At 34.0% G+C, this 13,681-nt stretch overlaps 1 protein-coding gene across 1 annotated transcript; it reads left to right on the top strand.

Annotated features, from left to right (window-relative positions):
- The first annotated feature begins 1,042 nt into the window (after positions 1-1,042).
- Positions 1,043-11,422, top strand: LOC11429959 (rRNA (cytosine-C(5))-methyltransferase NOP2C). The gene is made up of 12 exons (XM_003617348.4): positions 1,043-1,342; positions 1,447-1,762; positions 2,054-2,201; positions 2,836-2,973; positions 5,141-5,203; positions 6,608-6,729; positions 6,815-7,034; positions 8,872-9,083; positions 9,461-9,561; positions 10,165-10,246; positions 10,666-10,727; positions 10,948-11,422. The coding sequence occupies exons 1-12, from the start codon at positions 1,101-1,103 to the stop codon at positions 11,060-11,062; spliced, it is 1,821 nt and encodes a 606-aa protein (XP_003617396.2). The 5' UTR covers positions 1,043-1,100; the 3' UTR covers positions 11,063-11,422.
- Positions 11,423-13,681: the final 2,259 nt, after the last annotated feature.

Below are 13,681 nucleotides of genomic sequence, written 5' to 3'. Positions count from 1 at the left end.
GAGGAAACTACAAACACTACCGTTTGATGGTTAAGATACTCTAGAGACATGATATGATATGAAGTTGGATAAATACAATACATGCCAAATTGCATTTTTGGTCCCTTAACTATTTAGGTAGTATTCTTTTGGTCCCTTAATTAAAATTCGATTTATTTTGGTCCCTTAACTTCTCTCCGTTACACATTTTGGTCATTTTTGTTAGTTTCAATTCAAAAACGTTGGATTTTCTTCATCTTCTTCTCCTCTTTTTCATCTTCATATCATCTCTATCAACCTTCAACAACAAGAATCCCAAAAAAAAATCAGAAGAAAATAAAGAAAACCTAACGTTTTTGAATTAAAACTAACGGAAAAGACCAAAATATCTAACTGAGAGAAGTTAAGGGACCAAAATAAATCGAATTTTAATTAAAGGACCAAAGCGTACATAAATAGTTAAGAGACCAAAAATGCAATTTAGCCTACAATATATGATATAAACATGACAATCACTAGTTCTATCATATGTTTAATGTGCATATGATAACAAACAAGATATCATTATTTTATCATAATTAAAAGACAAAATTACTCTCATAATTAATTAAATATTTTTAAAACATAATGATATCATGATAATAAAAAAGGATTAGATTTTTAATCATATAGTTTCTTACATAGATCATACTTAGGGTAAAAATTACAAAGTCAAATTAACATAGGATTAGGAAATACTTAACTTTATGATATGATAAATTTATTATATCTTGTCATCTTTTCCCGACCATTATACACGAAAGTCAAATACAAATGTGACTTGCTTTCCACGAGCTTTCTTAGTAGAAAGTTGATGTTTCAACTTCGAGATTCTTGGTTTGAATTTGATGCCAATCACATACAACATAAAAACACAAACGCGAGATTCCAACTTTAGACCGACGTAAACATTATAACTTAATTATATTGATATTGTCAAATGAATTAACATAAACATTAGAACTTAATCGTGACAAAAAAAATAAAAAACATTCGAATTTAACTGTATCGACATTGTCAAATGAACTAATCAAACTCAACTTCCACTCCCTAACTTATTCGAAGTCTACATATTCTTTTGAATGAAGAAAGGGAGGGACTTGTTCTTCTTCACCACTTGCAGAACCCTTCACAAAACCCCAAACTCATCCAACTCCATCACCGCCACCGCATTTCACGAAACAATGCAATCTTCCGATCACAATTCTTCTCATTCACAACGCTACTCCTTCAATCCTACCCTTAACTGGAACCCTCAACTTCACAACTACTTCATCAATGCTTATGGCTCCGATCACTTCTCTCGCATCTCCTCCGCTTTAACGTACATCACACTAAACCCTAAATCTTCCATGCTTAATTGAATTTTAGCTTATGTAATTCGATAATTGAAGTTTATCTTATGTAACTCGATTTTTTATTTTGCAGGAGACCTTCGCGATATTCGTGTATTCGAGTAAACACGCTTTGTTCAACGAGTGATGCTGTTATTGAGAAGCTAAGATCGACTGTGAAGGAAAAATTGAATGGAAGTGATTGTGAAGATGTTGATGATGCGGTCAATCCTTTGAAGGAGGATTTGGATTCAGATTCAAGTTTATTATTTAAGTGCAAGATTCCTGGATTGGATTATGTTGTTTTTGTTTGGGGTTCGGGACCGCATCATGTTGATTATGGTAATGTAGCTCCTAAAGAGGTTATTGTTAGCAGGAAATGCGCTGAAGCTGTTCTGAGGGGAGCTCAGGTTGGATATGATTAGTTTTTTTTTTTTTTTTTGTAATTTATAACGAGTTTAATGGATATGCTTTGTCCGTGTAAGTTAATTTCACACTCACATCCGATAGGAATCAGTTGTTTCTACAACTCATACCATTAAAGTGGGGTGATTTGGCGGAACACACGGTTACTATTGGATGTGTGTAAAATTAACCTACACTTTCAGTGTGTATCCTATTTTCTCATTTATAATATAGGGATTTTAGTTTGTGAATTGTGATTGGCTCTTTTCTGATTATGTGTTTTTTGTTTTGTTTAGGTGTATGTTCCTGGTATAATGGCTTGTAGTGCTCATGTTGAGAAAGGAGATACAGTCGCTGTCTCGGTTGCGATAGAGCAGCAGGGTTCAGACGGGGGCTGGAGTTCTGGTATGACGCGCGGTATTGTTCTTCAAGGATCCGAGACAGGTACTAGCAAGTGTATTTATGCCTGCATTCTGGGGATGATTCGGTATACTTTTGTTGTGTACTTAGCATTCTAACATGAAGTTTTAGAACCTGCAAAAGCATAGTTGTTTACTGCTGAGCTTGGATTAGTTTCTGGCTTATAGGAGTTTCTTAACAGAGAAGTATTTAACTAAAAGATAAGCCCCTATAAATTTGTAGGGGGGTATGGAGAAGTTACACAAGAGAGCTTTTGAAAAAATTCTGATGTAGGAGCTCATTGCAACTAATATAAGAAACTATTAGTTAAAAGACTTGTAATCGTTGTATTATTTCTTTGAAGTCTTGCTTGGTGAAAAGTTATATACCATAATAATTGGATTTATATGTTGGCGGATAAGGTCATTGGGTCGACGATGGACTTGTATTTTCAAATAGACATTGGCATTGTAACTTTTTTCCTCTACTTTTTTTATTAAAAAAGGTAAAGCTTTAAATAGTAAACATAAGCAGATATTTGTTTTTTACAAGGTCTGTATATATGTTATGCTTATAATTACAATGGCTTGCTTTGGACGATAATTTCTTCTGTTTCAGCCATCGAGTAAACTTTTTGGAACATGGTCGATATGTTTTCTTAGCTTCTTTTGTTTCACAGATCCATACTATCTTGAACGAAATGGGCTATATATTGGCCAAGGAACTGCGATGTTGTCAAGGGCTGGAATGTTTCGGGTTACTGAAGGACTTGGTGTGGATATGAAGGATAGAGTATACGAACTTCATTCTTTTCACAGTAAGTTTAATATCTTATTTACATGGGATATTCTGTTGCTGGTTTCGCCCAAACTGATTATTGTAGTTTTTCCATCATCCCTTCACATTTTGCAATTATGATTTTGTGTTAAACCAATTTTGAGTACTTCTGCAATTTTACAGATTACTAATCCTCTTAAAATTGTATTTTTTTTTTTTTTTTGACAAAAAAATTGTATTCTTTTTTATTTCTTTCTTTTTAGTATATATACCATTGTTTATTTCAATATATGTTTTTTTTTATTGTTTCAGTCTTGTGGTTGCTCTAAACTGGTAAGAGAGTAAAGTCTGGTTTAGTTATATTTTATGTTTCTTTGGCTTCAGATGAATTTGCTTGATTCTTATGAAGTTTCACTTGTATGATATGATGAGCCAAGCCATGCATTTAGCATAACATTCTGTTAGCAATAGGACTCCTAAGGGCAGAAGTTACAGAATATTAGTAGATTGTTTATTTAAAATTAGTAACTGTTACTTATGTGCAGTATTTGCTGTCTACTAAACTTCTATGTAACTGCTATAGGAGAGAGTTTGTATTATAAATAAGTTGCAAAGGAAAAGAAAGGCATTCAGGGATTGGGATAAAGGATCGGTAGGGAGAGACCAAGCTCTCGAATACTTGGAGGGGAGAGAACCAAGACTCTCGAATTTCTTGGGATTATATTGTAATCTTACTATTAGTTTATATTTTGATATCAGTTCCTATCAACTGGTATCAGAGCAATTCTGATCCGGAGCAAGAAATTCTCAATAGAGGGATAATGGACATGCCAACATTTGACGGCAGCAGTGATGCCTATTGGTGGTTGATTTGTATTGAGAAACATTTTGATGTTGTGGGAACACCGGAGGGTGAGAAATTGCTGGAGGCGGTGAAAGTATTGTGAAACCGTGCTCTCATATGGTGGAAGTGGTGGAGTCGATGCCATCTACATGCGAGTTGGCGAACGTTTCATGTTGCACTACTTTGGCATTTTAAGCCAGAGTATAGAGACATTCTACCTATATCTGATGAAGATGAGGAATCTGCATTGGTATGGGAGTCATTGACGTCTCACACGTTCAGCCTTCATCCAGAAGAATCTGACCAAGGAAATTCTGCTCTCATTCAGACAACAGAAGAGGAAATCGAGGAAAAGGTAGAGAACTTAGAAGAAAGTTCCTCTGTGAATGTCATCAATGTGGAAAAGCAACAAGAGACCAAAGTAGATTTGTGCAAATTTCTTGGTATCAACAAACTATTTGATGAACATGGCGTGAGTATTGTGTTCGAATTGAGGGTGGGATTGCCTAGAACAACTACCGGAGAGGGATGGGTTTCACTTGAGTTGGACGGCCTTCCAGCACCGCCGTCACCAGATCCAAACGCGTTTGCGGTGAAGGGTGGATTGTCCTCTGGTTTGATTGAACTGGCACTATTCTTATTGCTGCCACTTTCTTTTGGATCAAAAATACCACCCCAAAATAGAGTGTTTGATCCATGCATTAGTTATCAGGTTTCACGCCTTGCTCTGTCATTGTACTTCAAGTTTTGGGACCCTGGTGGACACTTATATTATCCTTCACCTTGAGGACAAGGTGAACCTTGTATGATATGATGAGCCAAGCCATGCATTTAGCATAACATTCTGTTAGCAATAGGACTCCTAAGGGCAGAAGTTACAGAATATTAGTAGATTGTTTATTTAAAATTAGTAACTGTTACTTATGTGCAGTAATTGCTGTCTACTAAACTTCTATGTAACTGCTATAGGAGAGAGTTAGTATTATAAATAAGATGCAGAGGAAAAGAAAGGCATTCAGGGATTGGGATAAAGGATTGGTAGGGAGAGACCAAGCTCTCGAATACTTGGAGGGGAGAGAACCAAGACTCTCGAATTTCTTGGGATTATATTGTAATCTTACTATTAGTTTATATTTTGATATCAGTTCCTATCACATTCTTTTTTATTTTGTTTCCTAATAAGTTTGTGCGAGTGAAGCAACATCTTGTTTCCTAAACTCAATATGTTTACTCTGCATTTAGAAGACTTCATTCTGTTTATTTTAGCATACTTTGGTTCATTTCCTTCGTAGCAACATCTTTGCCTTCTGTATTCGAGTCCATGCGTATGCCTACGCTAATATTATTTCCTTTGGTTTTCCAGATGTGCTTGAGGGCGAAATATTTCTTCAAAACCTGCCAAGCATTATTGCTGCTCATGCATTAGGTACGTAAGTTACAGTCTCATTTCTTATTTCCCTCCTTTGGTGTGATTTACAATGATTGTCTATTTGTTTTCCTTGGTTGCAAATGCTTTTGTACTTCATCCTATTAGTAAAATCTCCTGATTAAACACAACTTTGAGAAGTTGATTTTGAACCCACATAAGATAGTGTTTTTCCGGCATTCATGTGAGTCTCAGCACACATCCTTTGTAGGGGAGGGAGAGAAGGTTCTATGTCAGATTTGCAAATGTATTAGAGATATGAATCAGTAGAATTGTTTCTCAATTAACCACTTACAATTATGTTTTTTTTTTTTTTGTGAATGAAGGTAACAAGAGAGAGGAGATTCGGTCAATAATTAGACAATTTGTTGAGTTCTTTTCTTGATATATCTTAACATATGAATGAAAATAGAATATGATTTATACGAAAAATTTACATTTTTTTAGTTTGATTACATGTATTATTTTTAATAAATTTGAATTTTATAATAATATAATAATGAAGAGCAATCAATGCTTATTTTTTTCAAGTGTTTTACATGCATATAAGTTTTAGTTTAAAAATTTTGCGTATCTGTGTACCCGCACACGTACCTTGTATCTGGGATTCATAGATTATTAAATATGACTGTCCTTTTAATTTTGTGTATTTTTCTATTTCGAGTGTTTAGTTTGTATAATGTTTTTTAGTCTTTGTAATAGCAGCTATTCCTCTATAGTTGTTTTGGGGTCTGGTACTCCGCACCGCTATCCATGATTAACAAGAGTGTCAAACACAACTGTGAGAAGTTGAATTTGAACCAAAATTGGATAGCGGTTTTCTGGCATTCATAGGAACCTCAGAACATGGCCTTGTAGTGGGGTAGTGTAGGTTGGATGCTAGATCAGCAAAGGGATTAAAATGATCCTTTGAGCCAATACACCTTTCTTATTTCATTGTGTAAATTCTTTTGCATTTACACATGGCATGAATTGTACTCTTAATCAAAAGTTTATTTACTATTAAGCCAAGTAGGCACTCAGATTGAAAAGTATGTGTTGACAAATAATTTTAAATGTTTATAAAAATTATGTTTAGGTTTGAAAAGGTAAACATATATAGCTCTGTTTACTTATTCATTTCTTTCAATATTTTCTTTATTTAAATATTTATATTTTGACAAATATAAAAAAGTTATATTGATTTTTTGGATTGTTTTGCTTTCTTCTTCTATTATCTTGAAAAGGGACTTCTACTTTTGTATTGTGGACATTTTATACTGTGATGAATAAAACTAAATGTTACTATAAATGTCATACTTTCCGCATTTATTTTTAGTTTTTGCTGTTGTGTTTGTTATCCTCTCATCTCTTTATAAATTTTTGTCTTAGTTCCTTTATATAGATCAATTTTTTGTTATTCAGATCCACAAATGGGTGAGCGGATACTAGATATGTGTGCTGCACCAGGAGGGAAAACAACTGCAATTGCAATACTTATGAAGGATAAAGGAGAGGTCATTGCAACTGATAGATCTCATAACAAGGTGGAAATTCCAAACTGTATTTGAATCTTGTAGACTTCTGATAAATTTATGGTTTCTTAACATACCAATTTTTGACGGTGTCTAGGTGCTGGATATTGAGAAATTAGCAGCTGAATTGGGCTTGAGTTGCATTAAAGCATTCAAGTTAGATGCTCTTAAATCTGTTTCTCAAAGAAATGATATTGATACATGCCACAATAATGCCACAAATGATGTGAAAAATCAAGTGTCTTCAAATTTGCAAGTAGAAAGAATGTCACCTCTTGTTACCGAAAGTTTTAAAACTGAGACTTTGGAGGAAAATGGTGGGTAAGTTCTATTCCCATACTGCTAGTTGCTATTTGCTGATTTGCTATGAATTTACACATTAGAGAAAGCATTAAACACTCTAATTAATACTCTCTCTCTTCTCATTATGAGTGTCCTTTAAGGTAATGTATATTTCTTAAGAAAATGATTTGTCATGCTAATTTGTGTAGTAAAATAATATGTTAAGACTAAACTACCACATTAATTGAAGTGGTTGAAAGTAGTAGTTAGGTGGACTAATTAATTGAGTGGATTATAGGAAAGTTAATAAAACACATACTGCATTGGCATTCTCAAGTGACAAACAATTTGAGACAAAAATATTTGATATAGAACACTAATAATGAGACAGAGGGAGTATATCTTTCCAATATTTTCTGTCTACGTATTTTATTGCATACAGGTTATAGAAAAAGATGATGATTAATCATTGAATGCATTAGGAATTTATGGCTTATTGCATGTACTCATGTATTGGCTAGTAAAAAAAATAATGCCAACTAACAATGTCCGTTGAATGCTTATCAAACTATCAATTTTAGATTCATTATCAGAAAATAAATGTCAAGATTTCTTTTTCCCTGCAAAAGTTGTATGAACGATAAGCTGAATTATTAGGGGTTGCTAAAGGAAATGGTTATGGCTAAAAATTATTATTAATTGCAATTGTCACAGAACTTCATGGTTTGATCTAATGATGCCACAGAGGAAGTTATTGTTTATTTATTTAAGAGGCAGTTATGCTTGCATGTGCCAGTTATTATTGTTTGTATTAATATATGGTGTAAGTTGTGTAGAAGTCATACTGACTATGAAGCACGGACACTCCTCGGATTAGGCGTGTCTCGGTGTCGGATACATGTCGTGTCCGACACCGACACGACACTGACACTTGTAATTACACTGAATTATGTGATTTTTTCAAATTATTAGCTGTGTCAGCGTGTCAGTGTCCGTATCCGTGCTTCATAGCATACTGATTATTGTTTAGCGATTTTGTCATATTAGTGGAAGGAATAGAATCATTGTTAGGAGAAAACCATGTCTTTTTTGGTGTTGTACTTGGATCTGGTCTATAAGGAAGATTAAATCAGTAATACATTTCTTGTCTAGTCTTCTGTGTTTAATTGTTGAGCTATCAATTAACATTGAATTACTATTTAATTGTCTAAATTATGTTTTTCTTTTGTAGTATTATTTGATCTGCCACACAATTCCAGTTCCTCTACAAACTCTTTCTATTTCCAGTCCTTGCTAAATTTTAACATTATAGAAATTTATTTTTTGATAGGACACCTAACGTATTCTAGAAGAATGTGGAGCCATATGGGAGAGAATGAGTTGGTTAGTGAAATCCCTAAAACTCAGGGAATTCAGTTACGGGTTTGCTACACAAAGGAGTGAGGTTGTGTAGTGATATTCAGGATTATTGTTGAGAGTCTATTTAGGAGAGATGTTCTCTCTGGTGGGAGCTTTAGCTCTGGGAAAGAGTCTCTGACTCTTGATTATCTTTTCTTTTCTGCTATTCCACCATTGTAGAGCCTTTTTGAGCTCACCTTTATCAGTCAATAAAATACAGTTACTTTATAATGATTTTACGGGTTCTATCATTGGTCCTGTTGGATGCTGGTTTGTTGAAGGTCAATATATATATCTTTACCATCATATATTTTTCTTCTTTCCTGTTTTATGTTTGTATAGACGTGGTTATATAATGATCATTAGTGCCACTTTAGTTAATAATAATTTTTTTTTTTTAAATTGCTTGTATAGACGAGTGGTATTTTTCTCCGAACAATTTATGGATCTATTTTTAAATAATGTAAACAATAGGTAAAGGTGAAAAGGCACGTGAAGGAGCTTATCCTAGCAAAGCTGAGATCAGAAAGAGCATGAGAAGAGCGCGAAATGGACCTGGTAGAAATCAGAGTGGGGGTGGCAGGGTTGATATATCAAAAGGTTTTGAACCTGACAGTTTTGATAGAGTTCTTCTTGATGCTCCCTGTTCTGCCCTTGGTTTAAGGCCTCGGTTATTTGCTGGAGAGGTAGAAGATCTGTTCATTGAAATTTTCCCTGCATTTACTTGAATTTATACTCACACTCTAGGATCAATTTGCATGCACTTATGCAAATATAGATAGCAAATAGGGACCTGCATATTTCAAGTAGGAATTGACTCATTTTTCACTGATGGATTTATAGTACATGTAATTGTCAACAACGAAACCCTGTTCCATGAAGTTTATATCTTCGCATATACCTGGAATATTCTATTGGATATAGAAGTAATGGATCAATATGTTTGAACTTTGTTTTCTTTCTTTCTTTTTCTGATATATAAATAGAAATTTAAGCACCAAAAAGAAAAACATTTTTTTATTGAGAAAATGTAAGTGACCATGCAATGGCTTGTTTTTGGTAGGACACAATTGAATCTTTAAGAAGCCATGCAAAATACCAGAGAAGGATGTTTGACCAGGCTGTTCAATTAGTACGACCCGGTGGAGTAATAGTCTATTCCACGTAAGTATGCACATTTTGTTGATCACATTGCTCTATGCATGCTTAACCTTATTATTGCAAGTTTTCTATTGTAATCTGCGGTCATGTACCTTTATTGGATTCACGCTGCCCTCTATTGTAACCCGGTGGAGTAAAAGTTTTCTATTAACAGTAGTTTTATTGGATTCACGTTGCCCTCTTTGGGTTTCTAAATTCTTGTTTCTTAGTGCATATGATGTAGGATAAATAATCGCAGTATCGACTTTTCCTGTTTTACCATCAGGAGTTACACTTGAATTGGTTCCTGGCTGAATGGAGTTTCATAACTATAAACATGTTTAAGCATATTTGTTAACACACTGCTGCTAATTGCTAATTGTTTTATTTTGCAATGGTTTGAAATATATTTTATTGTTTAGTCTCAGCTTATTATTTGGAATCTGTTACAGGCTTGCAGCCAAACTGTATGTACAGCATCATACAAGATATAAAATGATATATTATTATTTTTAATTATCTTGGGGTTTGTTATGTGTCAATGCTGCACTCAAACCGATGTGCTATATATGGGTGGAGTTTGTGATGTTTCTGTAAAACTGATTTGTTGATGTTTGTCTTCAATAGTTGTACGATAAATCCTGGCGAGAATGAAGCATTAGTTCGATATGCTTTGGATAAGTACAAATATCTGTCATTGGCACCACAGGTTTGATGTTAATTCCTTACCACCTCGATTTCCCATTTTTGTTTTTCAATTGATTAGGCTTCTAAAATTCTAAGGCTGACTTATTGTCTTCTAAAATTTGAAAATGGATTGATATATCTAACTGTGGGATGGTTGACTCTTCTTACCTCTTAGACAATCTTACAAGATTGGAAAATATCTATTAAGCACAGACACGGACACCAGTCACGACACCGACACCGACAATAATTTGAGAAAATGATATAATTTAGTGTAATCATAGGTGTCGTGTCGGTGTCCGACACGGGACACGCCTAATCCTAGGAGTGTCGGTGCTTCATAGGAAAATATTTAATATAGACAATTTTTTTTTATGTTTGGTTCGCTTGTAATAACTTAATAGCTCACACTCACACAACTTGCTTGTTCATTCATCCCAGCACCCAAAAATTGGAGGACCTGGTCTTGTTGGTAGCTGCGAATTTCCTGATGGATATGCAGAGTAAGTAACTTCTTCTGTTTGTTCATCTCTCTCTCTCTCTCTCTCTCTCTCTCACACACACACACACACACACATCTGTGATGATGCTGTGTTGCTTGAAATTTGACTGACAATATTTGCCTTAGTTTTAAAACTATAGAGCTTTTATTTTATTTTTTATCCAAAAAGTACTTATTTCTATGCCATTTTTGGTTCCACATTATCTTGACTTGATATACAGGGAATGGTTGCGACCTGGTGAGGAAGACCTTGTTCAAAGATTCGACCCATCATCTCCCCTTGATACTATTGGATTCTTCATTGCTAAGTTTGCTGTCGGGTCTAAAGATACCTGACAGCTATTTGCGAGATGGTTTGCTAGGATCCATGTTTGCTTTGTGAATTTCCGCTGAAGGAAGCCATCTAAGTTTTAAAATTGGCTTCTGACTGCGTCTGGGGAGATTCACATAGGTCCATTCATAATATTTTAACGGCCTGTTGTAAAACAATGACTGGCTGATTTATTACATTGTTACAATCTGGACGGGCAGCAAATTTCTTACATTTGAGGTAATTTAATTGTAACTTTGTGTTTTACCATGGTAGTGAAAAGGAAAAAGATTGTTGAAAATATTTTTGGTTAGACATGAATCTGGTTCTAAAATGTTAGGATTTTGGTTAATTTATTAATTGTAGCTCCCCCTTTTACTTCTCTACGCATGTGTTGTCATTTTTAAACCTTGTATGCATCATTGCATTAGTAAAAGCAGTTTCACTCTGTTTTTCATTATTTTGATTTTTCCTATCAAGATGTGTGCTCGAGTTAGAACATAGCTGGCTGGCTTAAAAAGGCTGGTCCTGGGCTATTATTATTCCCCATATAGTTGGCAATGTGACAGTTAGGCACATTTTAGACATTTAATATTGGGAGTCCTACTACATTGCAAAAATAAATTAAATTATTATGTTCAAAGTTTTTTATTCAAAAGCATTCGATTTCCTTCAAATAATAATACATGTGTGCCTAACCAAAAATGGTTTAAAAGAACATTTTTCTGACAGATTTTTAGAACTCTTCTTTATACTATGATGAAATTAAACTGAAATACAAATATACTTGCAATATGGTCAATACGTGGTTATTAGTAGTATTACTATAGATTAAGACACAATTTTGATGGAAGCTAAAAGCCATAATTATGCTCTTTTTAACTTGCCAATTATAAATCAGATTCTTTAACACTTAAGATACTTTAGCTATTGTCCCTCCCCCCATCTTTTTTTTTTTTGGGTCTAATTTTCGATATTACTAGTGGCTAAACTTTGATATGTATCTAACTATCAATATTCTCCCCACAAGCAACCGTAATTTGCATCATTAGAGAAATGCCCATCGCAAATTTGAGGACAAAATTCTCCATTAACATAACCAAAGTCAAAGTCTAACCTCCCAACATCATCTGAAAACCAATTCATTGTCACCACGTCGTCTAGTGGGTTGGCTGGCTCCATCATGTCCATCATATTGAGCCACTCAAAGTCATGAACATAGTGACACTCATTCTTTTCCAAACAGTTGTGTTTCTGCCCCTCTTGCTCCTCGTCCATCATGTTAGGGTTAACATTAATGCTTTCTTCTATGCATTCTTTGTTACCATGAACATCACTCTTGCCCTCTTCCTCTTCGAGCAGTTCTCTCAAGAGATTTTCATCAATTTCAAATGCCTCCAAATCAATATCTACTAAACTCGTATCATTGTTTTCACATGAGGCCATAGAGGTGGGAAAAAGAGGAAAAAGTATATAAAAAAAATGGTAGATAGTTGAGGGACAACTGATTGGTTTATAACATGAAAATATTTGTGCATGTTTTGAAAGGAAGTATGTTAGATATTTATACACATAAATATGCAGAAAAGGGACCATGTCATGATAATTACATTTACCTAATATGGCGGAATCAAATGCTAACACAAAGTGGGTACGTAGGGTAATGATAAAAAGGTGAGAAGGTTCTAAATTTAGCCTTAGATATGCTTATCTATTAGAATACGGCACTAATCAGTCACAGGAAATGACAAGAAGCTACTAACATTTTTAAAAGTTTCGTAATTCACGGTTTTTATTGCTATAGACGATATAGGCAATGGATGGCTCAAGTATTTGGTTAATAACATTAATCAAGAATTTTTTTGTATGTAGGCACATAAATAGAGTATGGTTTTTGTGGGGTTGCTATGCAATGGTGGAAGTTTGATTGCGCCATTTACTAAATATGGTGTTACGTGTATATTTCTTTGGACATAATTGTTTGGTGCAATAACGTAGTAATTTAGTGGTTGTCATTTTCGACCAATGCAACCCGTGACTTGTGCATGTGTTATTTCTACTTTCTGTATATTTTCTGTTAGGTATTTGATTCATATAGAAGAAAATAATGCTTTCTTCAGTAAAAGTTGAATTAAAAAATAAGAGCAATGTTATTTCGTATGAGTCACACTTTGCTCACGAATGTCACAAATATGAACTCATTTAAAAACTTTTAAGAAAAAAAGGGGGTTTAATTATGCATATAATTTGACGGAAATGACGGGGTCATGTCATGGCCAATGAGGTTCTTGGAAATTGTATCGTGTAAATAAATACGGTTTACTTTACGTTACTTTGGAAGAATTGCGAATAATTTATCCAACAATGAGAATGTTAACCATTATTGGATAAGAATATAGCATTGAAAAGTGGTAAAAAATGATAAATTTATCTTTTTAAAAGTTAAAATATTGTTGAAATCAATACAAACATGTTACTTTTGACTTCCTTAACCATTGCAAAACCCTTAATAAAAATTAGTCACATAAACAAATTTATAAATAGAGTAAAAATTAATTTGTGTATCACTTCCAAATTTACTCACGTAGCTAACATTCATTTGATTGTTCGGTAAATAATCCAAAATCTTCAAGGGTAGTTTAAAA

This window comes from Medicago truncatula, chromosome 5, assembly GCF_003473485.1.
Source record: "Medicago truncatula cultivar Jemalong A17 chromosome 5, MtrunA17r5.0-ANR, whole genome shotgun sequence".
Classification (NCBI taxonomy): Eukaryota; Viridiplantae; Streptophyta; class Magnoliopsida; order Fabales; family Fabaceae; genus Medicago; species Medicago truncatula.
The sequence above is the reverse complement of the archived record's forward strand: the minus strand, read 5'-3'. Positions and strand labels throughout refer to the sequence as shown.

Excerpts from the sequence above, each read along its gene's own strand:
- LOC11429959 (XM_003617348.4), top strand. The coding sequence starts at position 1,101 with ATGAAGAAAGGGAGGGACTTGTTCTTCTTCACCACTTGCAGAACCCTT. Across the intron at positions 5,204-6,607 it reads TATTGCTGCTCATGCATTAG|ATCCACAAATGGGTGAGCGG; the intron begins GTACGTAAGTTA and ends TTTGTTATTCAG. Across the intron at positions 7,035-8,871 it reads TGAGACTTTGGAGGAAAATG|GTAAAGGTGAAAAGGCACGT; the intron begins GTGGGTAAGTTC and ends TGTAAACAATAG.